The sequence below is a fragment of the Panthera uncia genome, chromosome B4 (assembly GCF_023721935.1).
Source record: "Panthera uncia isolate 11264 chromosome B4, Puncia_PCG_1.0, whole genome shotgun sequence".
Classification (NCBI taxonomy): Eukaryota; Metazoa; Chordata; class Mammalia; order Carnivora; family Felidae; genus Panthera; species Panthera uncia.
In genome coordinates, this window is record NC_064809.1 from 81,488,326 (window position 1) to 81,502,011 (window position 13,686).

General features: G+C 44.0%; 1 protein-coding gene across 1 annotated transcript in view; it reads left to right on the top strand.

Moving 5' to 3' along the window:
• Nucleotides 1-13,686, top strand: part of KIF5A (kinesin family member 5A) — a 29,481-nt gene continuing 15,795 nt past the window's right edge. Inside the window, exons 1-4 of the mRNA XM_049625839.1 lie at nucleotides 1-556; nucleotides 12,729-12,816; nucleotides 12,910-12,983; nucleotides 13,389-13,493. Of these exons, the coding sequence (XP_049481796.1) occupies nucleotides 428-556; nucleotides 12,729-12,816; nucleotides 12,910-12,983; nucleotides 13,389-13,493 (396 nt within the window). The 5' untranslated portion in view covers nucleotides 1-427. The remainder of the gene's footprint in view (nucleotides 557-12,728; nucleotides 12,817-12,909; nucleotides 12,984-13,388; nucleotides 13,494-13,686) is intronic.

The following is a 13,686-nucleotide window of genomic DNA, read 5'->3' on the forward strand; positions in this document are numbered from 1 at the left end:
GAGTGACTTGGGTGGGGAAGGGGTGAGGGCGAGGTTACCTAGGAGCTTCGGGGGTGAGGGAGGAGGCGAGAGGAGAGAACCGGCGCCCCCTCGGGTGGAGGCGAACGGGAGGCCCCCCGCGAAGGAAGCCCCGCCCGCCGCCGCCCCGCCCAGGCCCGCAGCGCGGCGCTGCAGCGCGAGGGGCGGAGAGGCAGAGAGCCGAGAGAGGAGGACCAGACGCCCAGGTCGCCTGCATCCCTGTGCCGCAGGAGCGAGCAAGCGCGCCCCGGCCCTGCTCCCCAGCCTTCGCCCGGGCGCCCCACCTGCTTCCTCGGTCCCAGAGACCGAGCACCTGTCCTCCGCCTCGGCTTCAGCTGAGCCCCCCTCCTCCGGAGCGCGCACAGCCCTGCTGCCCGAGAAGTGCTGCAGCCTGTCGCCGGCGACCACCATGGCGGAGACCAACAACGAATGCAGCATCAAGGTGCTCTGCCGATTTCGGCCCCTGAACCAGGCCGAGATTCTGCGGGGAGACAAGTTCATCCCAATTTTCCAAGGGGACGACAGCGTCGTTATTGGGGTGAGTGTCGCCCCGGGAGGGAATTTGGGAAGATTCTACCCCGCCCCCGCCGAGTCTTAGCCCCTGGCTGTCACTGCACCCCCTCCCCGCCGCTCAGCCTCCATCCTCCGCCGCAGCCCCTCCTCTCCCCTGCATCAGGATGACTGGGTGTGGCCTGGCCAGGCTGGTGGCCAAGTCTCCGCAGAGTGGGAGGGGGCTACTTCCTCGCAGTCGGGGGACCCAACTCTCCTTTGCTGCTCGCTGCAGCGTCCGCACCCCTCAGAGCCGGTCCCATGTTTTTCTGATGTTTTCCCTCTCCCCTAGAGAAAGCACATCTTCCCTTTGTTATTGGCTCGGATCTCTACCCCCACCTCCCAGGAAGGGAGGGGGTAGACCAGTGGATGGGCTAGATGACAGGTGGGCAGTCCAGGGCTTCTGCGGGCGGAGGTATAAATGAGAGTGGGCTCTAGGACCAAGCCCTCCGTCAGCCCCTGAAGTAGTTGCAGCCTAGACTGGGGCGGAGGGCACAGATCTGATGAAGGGTTTTCTGAGGAATACATTGATGCCACACCCAGTCGGGGAGGGGGGCTCTGGGGTCCTAAGGAAATGTCTGCCTTTCCCTCCCAGGTACAGTAGGAAGAGGATTTCAGACACCCCAGTCCCCCCTAACAAATAAAAATAACCAAATCCTGAGGTCTTAATAGGTACTTGCTTATTCATCCTTTCTCTTGATGATCCAGTAAAAAAAGTAGCAAGTCGCTTCTACCTCATCATGACAGCCCTATCCGTGGAGGAGATCTTGTTAAGGAGGACTGATGTTTCCTGTGGGTTTGTTACTTGACGTGTATTATTTAATCCTCAAAACAACACTCTGAAGTAGGTATTAATGTTTCCATTTTACAGATGAGGAAATTGAGGCCCAAAGAAGTTGAATGACTTTCTCAAGGTCACACTGTTAACTCATAGATCTGAACCTTAATCTGTAACTCCAAAGCTCATAGATTTTCCTATCACACTGCCTCTGCGGATTTCTCTTCTGGACCTTTATCTGTGATGGCCTAAAGGGAATTCCTAGGGAATTCTTCACCCACCCCTCCTTTCTGAGGTTGGTAGGGATGTCAGGCTATGGAGTGAAAGGATCTGGGTGCTGAGTCCTGTAAGGCTTTGAGGGGTGCTGGGCCAAGAAACTGCAGCTAATTGGAGAAGGGAGGGGCACATATGAGGACTGCTGTCAAGGTCAGGAGCACTGTTTATATATCTTTGGTCCACAGTGCTTGGCACAAGGCATGCTTATTAAAGGAATTAAGGAAAGATGGGGAGGGAGCATGAGCCTTTTGAATCAGTGAGAATGGGACTTTGAATAAACATGTTTTAAGAAGAGCCTGCTTGTATGTCCCGTCCCCAAGGACCCCAGTCTGTCACCATGCTGAGCTGTCACCAACTGAACTCAAATGGGTGCCTCTGCCTTGTGTGTGTGGTTACATATGTGTGTGTTCACCACATACAGAGGGCTCTTGTCTTTCTTTGCCTCAAGGGCCTTAGGCTTTACAGTCTGGTCTGTCTGGCCAGGCTAACATGACCAGCCTGGGGGATCCTCTCCAAGTAGTCTGGACAGCAAGCATTAGCTGTGAGAGTTAGAGCTTGATGGTCCCCTGAGGTATGAAGGCTGAGAAACAAGAGGGAGGTGGTCATGGGAGAGCCCATCCACAAAAGGCTTCTACTGTGAAGCCTAGTTTCCTTGCTTTATTTTTTTCAGGTAAGTCTGAAAAACTCCTTTAGGCTCTCAGGCCATCCCAGTGTGGCGGGCATGGGGCATGGGGTGATGTTGGGAGAAGGAGCGGTGGTATTGATCTGTCCAATTTGCTAAACAGGAAAGACACAGTAGAAGGTGGAGAAGGGGGAGAGATGAAGAGAGGCCCAGGGCCCCCTGCCAATTCAGATTCTATCTTAGTTCCACAGCTGGTCCTTCCCTGTCTGTTTTGCCTGATATTTACAGGGCTGCACCTTTGTCTCACTGTGTATATTCCGTTGCCCAAGCCCTTCCTGTCAATCTCTCTGGCCGAGATAGATGCTGCTGGGGGGCCATTTTGTCTCAGGCAGCGTCCTTGGAGCTTGCCTTCCCAAGCTGACTGTTCCTTGCTCATTTGGGAGGAGGAGGGCTATAGGCGAAGGGATTCTGAGGTGATCCTTGAGTCCCACCAAGGGGAGTAAATCCCCTACCCACTTTCCTCTTTCTTCCTCGGTCTCCCTTTGGGGCCCAGCATCTGAGGAATTAATGGAGGAAGCTGCTTCAGGAAGGTGAGGGAAGAGTGAAGGGGGAGACAATAATCTCTCCAAACCCAGTCCCTGCTCCTTTCTCTAATGGCTCTCCTCTCTGCCTCTGCGGCACTGTGGCTAGCTCTGGGCTTCAGAGTCCCTAGTGTTTGTGGGCTTTTTCTGCTTGGCAAATAAGCTAGAAAGATAGCTCTTTCAGCCCTATCCCTCCCCCATTCCCCTGACTTCTCCTAGCAATCTGGGGGATGGGACTTAGCCAAAGTTAATGGCCTGAGTCATAGTAGAAGGGTGTCTGGGTCACTGTCTGTGTGCTGTGTACCTTGTTTTGCTCTCTGTGTCACTCAGAATCCAGTGTGACTTTTTCACTGGACCCATTTAAGTGTTTCTCTGCTTTGGTCTTGGTGGGCAAAGTATCCTGGTGCCTGCTGTCTGGGCTGTTGTTGCCTCTATACCAGACATGGGAGGGATGACAGTAAGAGAAGACAATGCACTCTCCCTCCCTCCCCCTGTTGCTCTCTCCCTCATTCATTCAAGTGTCCACAATATTTCCTCCCTCAGGTCTCCTAATGGGTTAGTAGGCAGGCAAAATCCAGAACTATCAAGTACTTCATTTAGGAAAGCAGGCAAAAATCCAGGACCATCAAGTACCTTGTTTGGAAAAGCTAGGTTGGGACCTGATGGGTTATTGGATAAGAGTCAGTATTGTTTGGGGTGGCCTAGGATTCCTTTGATATCTGAAGAGGGGGAGCAGGTCTCCCTTTAGCTTTGGGGGAGTCTCATAAAGGAAAATAGAGAGGAGAGGTAATGTTCACCATGGCCAGTGTCTCTCCAGCATTACCATGGCAACAATCCCCAGGGGTGTCACCATGGAAATCAGGCCTGGTGCTCAGAAGTCCAGCCTTTACCAAGTGCTTTACTGAAGGTTGAAAAGGTTGGTCATCTTGGGACCCCTGATCTTAGGCCCTCCATTAGCTTTAGTCAGCTCACATAATGGAAAACTACTGAAAGGTGCCAAGAGACACAAATGGAGTAGGCAACAACAAGGAGGTGTGGGGTGGGGAGAACAGAGCCCTGGGCTGAGGGACTCTGAAGGTGGGCTCTCTGGAGAAGGCTGTGAGGAGTGCTTAGATTGCTGTGGGTAGGGGAGTAGATCTCAGGGGCATTCCTCAAAGGTGGAGAGTCTCCCTGAGTGTTTCTAATGAAATAAATCTTCCAGTCTCTGATGCTGTCATGGTGAGGGAGGGTTCCTGAGAGAGGATGGGTGAGAGAATCACATATTTCTGAAGATGGGGTTGAGGTTGGAAAAAAGGAGTGATGAAACATCTAGAGTCTGGAAACATTTGGAGAAATGTCCAAATGGGGAGGGGGGTGTGTGGCATGTGGCGAAGGGGAAAGGAAAGCCATGATAAGGATCTGATGCAGTGCTCAGTGTTCAGGCACTTCAGTTTTGAAATTTTGAGAAAGAGGGAGAGAGGGAGAGAGAGAGAGAGAGAGAGAGAGAGAGAGAGAGAGAGAGAGAGAAAGAGAACACAAGCCAAGGAAGGGCACAAGAGAGAGGGAGACACAGAATCCAAAGCAAGCTCCAGGCTCTGAGCTGTCCAGCACAGAGTCTGACTCTGGGCTCAAACTCAAACTCACCAACTGTGAGATCATGACCTGAGCCCAAGTTGGATGCTTAACTGACTGAGCCACCCAGGCGCCCCAAGTTTTTGGATCAGTATGGCACTGGGGGTCTGGATTCAGATTGCTTGGGTTTGAGACCATGCCCTACCATTTCTCAGTTGTGTGACTGTAGGCAAGCTACCTTACTTCTCTGAAACTCAGTTCCCACATCTATAAAATGGAATAATAACAGTACATATCTTTTAGGATTGCTGTGAACATTAAATGAGATAATGCTTGGGGCGCCTGGGTGGCTCAGTCGGTTAAGCGGCCGACTTCGGCTCAGGTCATGATCTTGCAGTCCGTGAGTTTGAGCCCCGCGTCTGGCTCTGTGCTGACAGCTCAGAGCCTGGAGCCTGTTTCGGATTCTGTGTCTCCCTCTCTCTGACCCTCCCCTGTTCATGCTCTGTCTCTCTCTGTCTCAAAAATAAATAAACGTTAAAAAAATTAAAAAAAAATAAATGAGATAATGCATATTGCTTAGCACAGTGACAGACACATAATAAACTCCTGATAAGAGTTAGATGTTGTTATAATTGTATACATGTTGTCTCCCCACAAGCTAGCCTTTGACACATTGGGAAGTAGTTAACATTTCCGCTTCTTACTAGTTGTTTTATCCAAACATCCAGGTCTCTAGTATCTTTTTACACTCTTACTCCATCAATATCTGTATTTACTTGACAAATATTTATGAAGAACATCCTGTGGGCCAAGGACTGGGCTCGATGTTGGGGCTTTACAGGGAATCCCTGCCTTCAAGAAACTCTTGGTCTATGTGGTGATCCAGGCTGTGGAGTGGTCTGGGCAGAAGCCTGAGAGGGGGCATCAGAAATGGCTAAAAAAGGAAGGAAGGAAGGAAGGAAGGAAGGAAGGAAGGAAGGAAGGGAGGGAGGGAGGAAGGAAGGAAGGAAGGAAGGAAGGAAGGAAGGAAGAAATGGCTTTTGCTAACTATACTCACTCCCCCAGATTCTGATAAGAAACTTCCCACAACATACTATAGTCTGACTCAAAGTAATTGTGTGTCATGAAAAGACATAAATAATGGTGATGTTTCCCATGTGAGTAGTCTAGAGGCAAAATAAGTAGAAAACCACTGGTCTAGTTATTTGCATAAAAATAGCTGATAAACAAATTCATCTTGAGTTTAATCAATAGAAAATTTAAAACAAATCAACAATTTAACAGAAATAAAAATCTTAAGATAAAATAATGAACTAAACTTGGAATTTAAGGGCCTAGCCAAGAGTAAGGAAGAGATAGCAGGCCTTTCCAGAAACCCTGAAATTATAATCTGTGTCTATGGCTTTCCCTGCTTATGAGTTTCCTAAGTGGACCTATTTTTAGTTCTTGGATACCTTTTAGCCTCACAGTACGGAGAACACCACCCTTTTTACTCTCTGTGGTCTCTTCCTTCTTCTTGGCCTAGGCTAAGAAAAGGGGTTCTCAGGCAATAATTGCCTTCAGCACTTGGAGAGCGCCCTCCATTTTAATGCATGCATAGCCTCCTGTAGAATCCTTTAAGTGAGAGGATGAGACAAAGGGAAAGGAGGGAGAGAGTTGGTACCCATTTTCCCAGACGGGAAGAAGGGAGGGGCAAAATTGGCTCCAGAGTTCTACTTAACCCCCTTTGGCTGCATTCCTGGTTTCAAGAAGCATAGATAGCCATCATTGGTGGAGAAGAGGCAAGAGTCATTGGCTTGAGATAGACGTGTTTGTCTCTGTTTCTCGGCTGCTGGATGGGAGAAACACTGAGTTAGATTACAATTCAAGAATCAATTTTCAACGCAAAAATTTTTTTAATTTAATTTAAAAAGAAAGGTATTACTGAGGAGGACAAGTATCAATGCCACTTTAAATCTGTTTAACACTGTATGATTTTCTTATATGTAATAAGGATTTTATTCTTTGTAAGGAAGTGTAATGATGAACCATTTGGATAAAAAGAATGAAAAATTCACAAAAGTCCTATGAATAATCCATAAACTCACTCAAACCTTAAAAAAAGAATTAAGGTAGATTTTTCTTGAATAATATTAAACATAGTCTGATTGCAACACTAACATATTTTAATTGTTGACAAAATTAAAAACAAAGAGAAACACATGCAAGAAACTCAAAATCACTCAAAATCCCACCACCCCAAGAAAAACACTGTTAACAATTTAATGTATTTATTTCCAGTGAGTTTTTGCTGCATATATGCATATATTAATTTTAATAAGTGTATCATAAACTATATATTATTTTGCATAGTATTATATGCAATACTATGATTACTATGATTACTACTTTACTATCATTAAATATTTTACATAATTTTATTTATGTTTTTAAATGTTTAATTTTTTGCATAAGTCTTAACATGCACAAGTGATAAAATTCAAATGATATAAAGAAGTATACAATGGAAAGTAAGTCTCCTTCCTACCTCTGTTTTCTAGCCACCCTGTTCCCCTTTCAAGAGACAACCAGTTTGCCTTTGATTACCAGTTTCTTATGGATCCTTCTAAAAACATACTATACATTTATAAGCAAAGGCATATATACGTGCGTATACTTTTTAAAAATTTTTTTATTTAAGTAATCTCACACCCAATGTGGGGCTCAAACTCACAACCCTGAGATCAAAAGTCACATGCTGTACTGACTGAGCCAGCCAGGTGCCCGTGCATGTATTTTTTTTTTTTTTTAACAAGAATGGAAGCATAGTATACATACTGTTCTGTACCTTACTTTTTTTTTTCCACTTAACAACGAGTCTAGGAGTCTTCCTTATCAGCACATAAAGATACATCTCATTCTTTTTAACAACTTTATAATTTGTTGTAGGGATATGCCATAATTTACTTAACCAGGTCCTTATTGGTAGACTTTTAGGGTTATCCTATTAACTTGCTACTGCAAACAATTAAATGATCTTGTGTGTGTGTGTGTGTGTGTGTGTGTGTGTGTGTATACATATTGCATATGTGCAGTATGTCTATATAGAATACATTTTTGGAAGTTGAGGTCTTAAAGTATATATATGCACTTAAAAATTTAAGAACTGGTTCTAAATTGCCTCTCACAGAGTCGGCTCCAGCTTATATATGCCTTCTCCAGTGCAATGCTTTGGCCACTTTGATAGGTTAAAGTGGTATTTCATAGTCTTAATATGCATTTGTCTTAATAATGAGGTTGTGTATCAATTCATTTTTAAGAACCACTATAATAACACCATTTTATGATGTCGTATTTTATAAGAGGTATATAATTTACATTCAGTGAGTGCACAAATCTTAAGTGGTTTGATGAATTTTATAACATATTTTGACACCCATGTAACCACTACCCAGATTGAAAACTAGAGTATTTCTATCACTCCTCAAAGTTCTCTCTAGCCCCCTCCTGTCAATATCACCCCCAGGCATCTGCTATTTTGACTTCTATCACTAGCTAAGTTCTGTCCTTTCTTGAACATTATACAAAGGGAATAATACAGTATGTGCTGTTTTGTTCTTTTACTAACACATTTTTGAAATTTATTGATGTTCTATTATGACATCATTTTAAATAGCAGCAAAGGATAAAAATATGCACATGCCATAATTTAATCAACCAAGTCCCCTAAAATGTTATTCCCCTTTAGTTGTTTTCAATTTCTTGTTATTATAAACAGTGTGATAATAAACATTCTTCTTAAAACAACTTATTCTTTTCTTTTCATTTTTTTAACATTTTATTTATTTTTGAGAGAGAGAGAGAGAGCGAGAGAGAGAGAGAGAGCATGGGGGGAGGAGCAGAGAGAGAGGGAGACACAATCCAAAGCAGGTTCCAGGCTCTGAGCTGTCAGCACAGAGACCCATGCAGGGCTGAAACCCACGAACTGTGAGATCATGATGCCAGCCAAATTTGAACACTTAACCAACTGAGCCACCCCCAGGCACCCCATGATAATAAACATTCTTGTAGCTACATATTTGCTACAAATATTTTCATAGCATGAATTCTTAGAAGTAGAACATCTGAGTCAATGGATATGCATAATTCAAGGATTTTGATTATGTATTTCTGAATTGCCCCATAAAAATTGAATGGACATACTGTCTTACCAGAAAAGGATAAAGGTACCCATTGTGTGGAAATGATACTTCCTTGAACCCCCACCTACACTGGGTATTATAATTAAGTTTGTGTTTTTCAATTTGATAAGTGAGTAACGATGTTACTGTTTTAGTTTGAAAACAGTGAACATTTGGAGTGCCTGGGTAGCTCAGTCAGTTAAGCCTCTGACTTTGGCTCAGGTCATGATCTCATGGTTTGTGAGTTTGAGCCTGGGGTTGGGCTCTGTGCTGACAGCTCAGAGCCTGGACCCTGCTTCAGATTCTGTGTCTCCCTCTCTCTCTGCCCCTCCCATAGTCATGCACGTGCTCTCTCTCTCTCTCTCCCAAAAATAAATAAACATTAAAAGAAGAAGAAGAAAACATTGAACATTTGTATATAATTTTCTGTTGTTAGTACATAGCGCTTGTCCATTTTTTCTGTTGAGTTTTATCTTTTTGTTACTGATTTATGAGAGTTCTTTATGTAGTAAGAATATTAATATCTTTGTTTGAAAAACTTAAGATTTTCTTATTTAAAAATTATGTATCTTGGGGGCACCCAGGTGGCTCATGTGGTTAAGCTAATGGCTCTTGGGATTCTCTCTCTTCTCTCTTTCTGCTCCTCTCCTGCTCATGCTTTCTCTCTTTCTTTCTCAAAACAAAGAAAATAAACTTTAAAAAATTATGTATTTTCATTTTAGAAAGCAATGTTTACAGGGACACCTGGATGACTCAGTCAGTTAAGCAGCCGACTTTGGCTCAAGTCATGATCTCAGTTTGTGAGTTCAAGCCCCACGTCAGGCTCTGTGCTGACAGTTCAGAGCCTGGAGCCTGCTTTGGATTCTGTGTCTCCCTCTCTCTCTCTGCCCCTCCCCCATTCACGCTCTGTCCTCTCCCTCTCTCTCTCAAAAATAAACATTAAAAAAATTTTTTTTGTAAAAGAATGTAATGTTTGCACCCAAAGCGAGGCTCGAACTCATGACCCTGAGATCAAGAGTTTCATGCTCTCCCAACTGAGCCGGACAGGTGCCCTTCATTTTCGGAAGAAAGTGGAAACTCCTAAAATTCCACTGTCCAAGGATAACCACTATTAACATGCTTTTCTAAGCAAGGTATACATACATACATACATATACTTTTTATTTTTTTTTTTTACAGAAAGGGACTCATCCTTTACATACTTTTCTTTTTGCTTTTTATACTGCATACTATTTAAAAAAAATTTTTAGTTAATGTTTTGGGGGTTTTTTTAATGTATTTTTGAGACAGAGAGAGACAGAGTGTGAGGGGGGAAAGCCAGAGAGAGAGGGAGACACAGAATCCGAAGCAGGCTCCAGGCTCCGAGCTGACAGCACAGGGCCTGACGCGGGGCTCGAACTCACAAACCGTGAGATCATGACCCGAGCCGAAGTCGATGCTTAACTGACTGAGCCACCCAGGCGCCCCTATACTGCATACTATTTTAAAAACTACTTTCTTGGTTAACAGTACTTTGTGCAGTCTTGTCATTACACATTTTCTCTACCATCTTCTTTAATATTTTACATTAAAATTTTTTGTTAGTGTTTATTTTTGAGAGAGAGAGAGAGAAGAGAGAGAAGAGAGACAGACCATGAGCAGGGGAGGGGCAGAGAGAGAGAGAGAGAGAGAGAGAGAGGGAGGGAGACACACAATCCCAAGCAAGCTCCAGGCTCCGAGCTGTCAGCACAGACTAACCAATGGACCAGGTGCCCTGTAATAATTTACATTTTTAGTTTAAAAGCAATATGTTGTCACTGTAAAACATTTAAATATCACAGAAAAAATGTTGAAAGCATAAGTTCCTGTTATTCTGCTCTCCAGTGATACTCACCGTTAGCAGTTCTGTATATAGTCCCTCCATGTCTTTTTTCTAAGACAATTCTGTCCATATGCTTTTTAAAAAGTATAATCACATTACACATACTGTTTTTATTTTTCACTTTATCAAGCTTGGACATGTCAATATATGTAAACCAACCTCAGTCATTTTAATGGGGGTGGAATATGGAGTTACCATAGCCAACATCTTGTTGATGGATGTTTGAATTGTTTCTAGTTTTACTTTAATACAAGCTGCTGCACTGAACATCCTTCTACAGAAATCTTTAAGTGCTTAAGTAAGTGTTGTAAGATGAATTCCTAGCACTGGAATCACTGATATAGAGTACAAACAGTATGGACATTTAAATATTTAACAGAATTCGGGGCACCTGGGTGGCTCAGTGGATTAATGAGCCACCCAGGTGGCTCATGATCTTGCTCTTTGGGGGTTTGAGCCTCACGTCAGGCTCTGTGCTGATGGTGCAGAGCCTGCCTGAGATCCTCTCTCTTCCTCTCTCTCTGCCCAGGATACAAAATGAAAAATAAAAGACTTGTCTCTCTCCATAGTAACCACGGCCAATATTTTTGTATAATTCCTTCTAAAAAACAATTCTACATATAGATGGAATAGTGCGAATATTCCCAGCACCACCATATCCAGCTCTGGCCAAGTTTTATGACTTTTCCTTAATTAGTTAAGACATGTCTCCCAAACTCTGGTGACCGTAGACCTAGAGTTCTACATTTCAGTTGGATAAAGATGGGCTCTGTAGTAAAACAATTTGACAACTAAGTCATAGTCTCTCTTTTTTAAATGCTTTATTTATTTTTGAGAGAGAGACTGAGTGCAAGTGGGGGAGGGGCAGAGAGAGAGACACACACCCAGAATCTGAAGCAGGCTCAGGGCTCTGAGCTGTCAGCACAGAGTCCAACACAAGGCTCAAACCCACAAACAGTAAGATCATGACCTGAGCCGAAGTTGGACGCTTAACTGAGCCACCCAAGTGCCCCAGTCATAGTCTCTCTCTCTCTTTTTTTCCGATTTTTATTTATTTTTGAGACAAAGAGAGAGACAGAGAGCACACGTTGGGGAGGGGCAGATAGAGGGAGACATAGAATCTGAAGCAGGCTCCAGGCTCTGAGCTGTCAGCACAGAACCCGACGTGGGGCTCGAACTCATGAACTGCGAGATCATGACCTGAGCTGATGTCGGATGCTTTACTGACTGAATCATGCAAGTGCCCCAGTCATAGTTTCTTTAAACTGAATGGCAGGGAAACATGACAGAAATTTGTCACTTGTGGTGGAGAACAAACATTGTCTCATTTAATATTACCAGAGATCTTTAGTATGATTGGATAGTGAATACATACTTGGTTTGGCTCCCCAGGTTTAAATATTTTTTATCTTTAGCATTCTTTTTCTTTTTTTTTTTTTTAGAAAAAGAGGGAGAGTGTGAGCATGAGTTGGGGAGAGGGTCAGAGGAAGAGAGAATCTCAAGCAGGCTCATACTGAGTATAGAGGCCAATGTGGGGCTTGATCCCATGACCATGAGATCATGACCCAAAACAAAACCAAGAGTCAGACATTCAACTGACTGAGCCACCCAGGCACCCCTGTATCTTTAGCATTCTTATCAGCACACATGATTTGTAACATATAAACCGAATTAAGTACTTGCAAGTCAGTGAATTGCTTCATAGTTTCTCTTTAAAGTTGATTCCTTAAAAGGAGACCCATGTTTCTGATTTCATATATTTCTTTCACTGAGAGAGAGAGCTTGCATTAGTGTTTGCACAACAGCTCAGTAGCTGTGGTATATGTATATTTCATTTACGCAACAGGAAACATACTATACATATGTCCCTAACTTTCCATGTTTCACTTAATGCATCTCGAAGATCCTTCCATATCAGGACATGTGGATCTATTGAGGAAGATATTTTTAAAGCTAGAGGTAGATTTTTAGTGTTAATGAATTGTTCTTCACTCTCTACAGCCTGTGGCCCTATTGTCTTTTCCCATTTGGTTTCCCAGGGAGGGGCCTGGAGTGATAGAGTACTAAATCGTCACATGAAAACTAAGATCCCCTCACACGAACTCATGGTATGACACTTCTCAATGACATTCAGTAGTGCATGGGCACAACTCCTGGTGTCAGTACTAACTTTTGCTCCTCTTTCTCTAGTTTCCCTCATCCCCCCAAATCATCCATGGATATGGATGGTTGAAAGACAGGTGCCTTTGCAGACTAATGAAAGGGGGCTGCAGTATTTCTTCTCCCTCACACCCTGCCTGCTGATGTCTGCCATGTTTTATTTCCATTCTAGGGGAAGCCATATGTCTTTGACCGGGTGTTCCCTCCAAACACGACCCAGGAGCAAGTTTATCATGCATGCGCCATGCAGATTGTTAAAGGTAATGGGTATATTTTTATAATGTATGTTTTCAGGTTCCCATTCCCTACCCCACTTCTTTCCACCAGTGCTCTTTCTCTGCCATTTCTTCCAGATGTCCTTGCTGGCTACAATGGCACCATTTTTGCTTATGGACAGACATCCTCAGGGAAAACACATACCATGGAGGTGAGGGTTCTGACTTTCATGAGAGGTGAAGAGCGGGGAGTGATAATGAGAAGACAAGGAATCTCAGTGTGGGGCAAGATCTTGGAATCAAGCTTGCTTGATCTGGAGGACGAAGTGAGGAGCATTACTGTTGTGGAAGTTTAGTGAAATCCCTCCAGCCTGCTGCGGTTTCCCATCCTTTCCACTATTCCAGTTTTTTTCCTTTTCATCTGGAAAAGCAGCTACAATAAGAGTTAAAAGGGCTACTCAGTTCTCTCCTTGTTCCACTAAAAAGGTAGACATGGCAGTGACTGCCTCCTACCTTAAGATGGTCTTCTTATCAGCTATTACCTCTGTGTTCATCTGCATTCTTGAGTTGTCTCGTTCTGAGTCCCAGCCTCATTCTGGAATACGCTTCCTCCCCAGGGAAAGCTGCATGACCCTCAGCTGATGGGAATCATTCCTCGAATTGCCCGAGACATCTTTAACCACATTTACTCCATGGATGAAAACCTTGAGTTCCACATCAAGGTGATCACAGCATGACAGTTGGGCATCCTCAGATGGGGCCTGGGAGGGGAAGATGTAACATGAACCCACTGAGAACCTGGGAACCCCAACTTATTTTCCTGCTCTAGTCACCTCAGCTCTTCTTCTCTGCTAAGATATTCTCTTCTGCCCTTTCGCTCCTACTACCACCGTTTGAGTAAGTCACATTCACTTG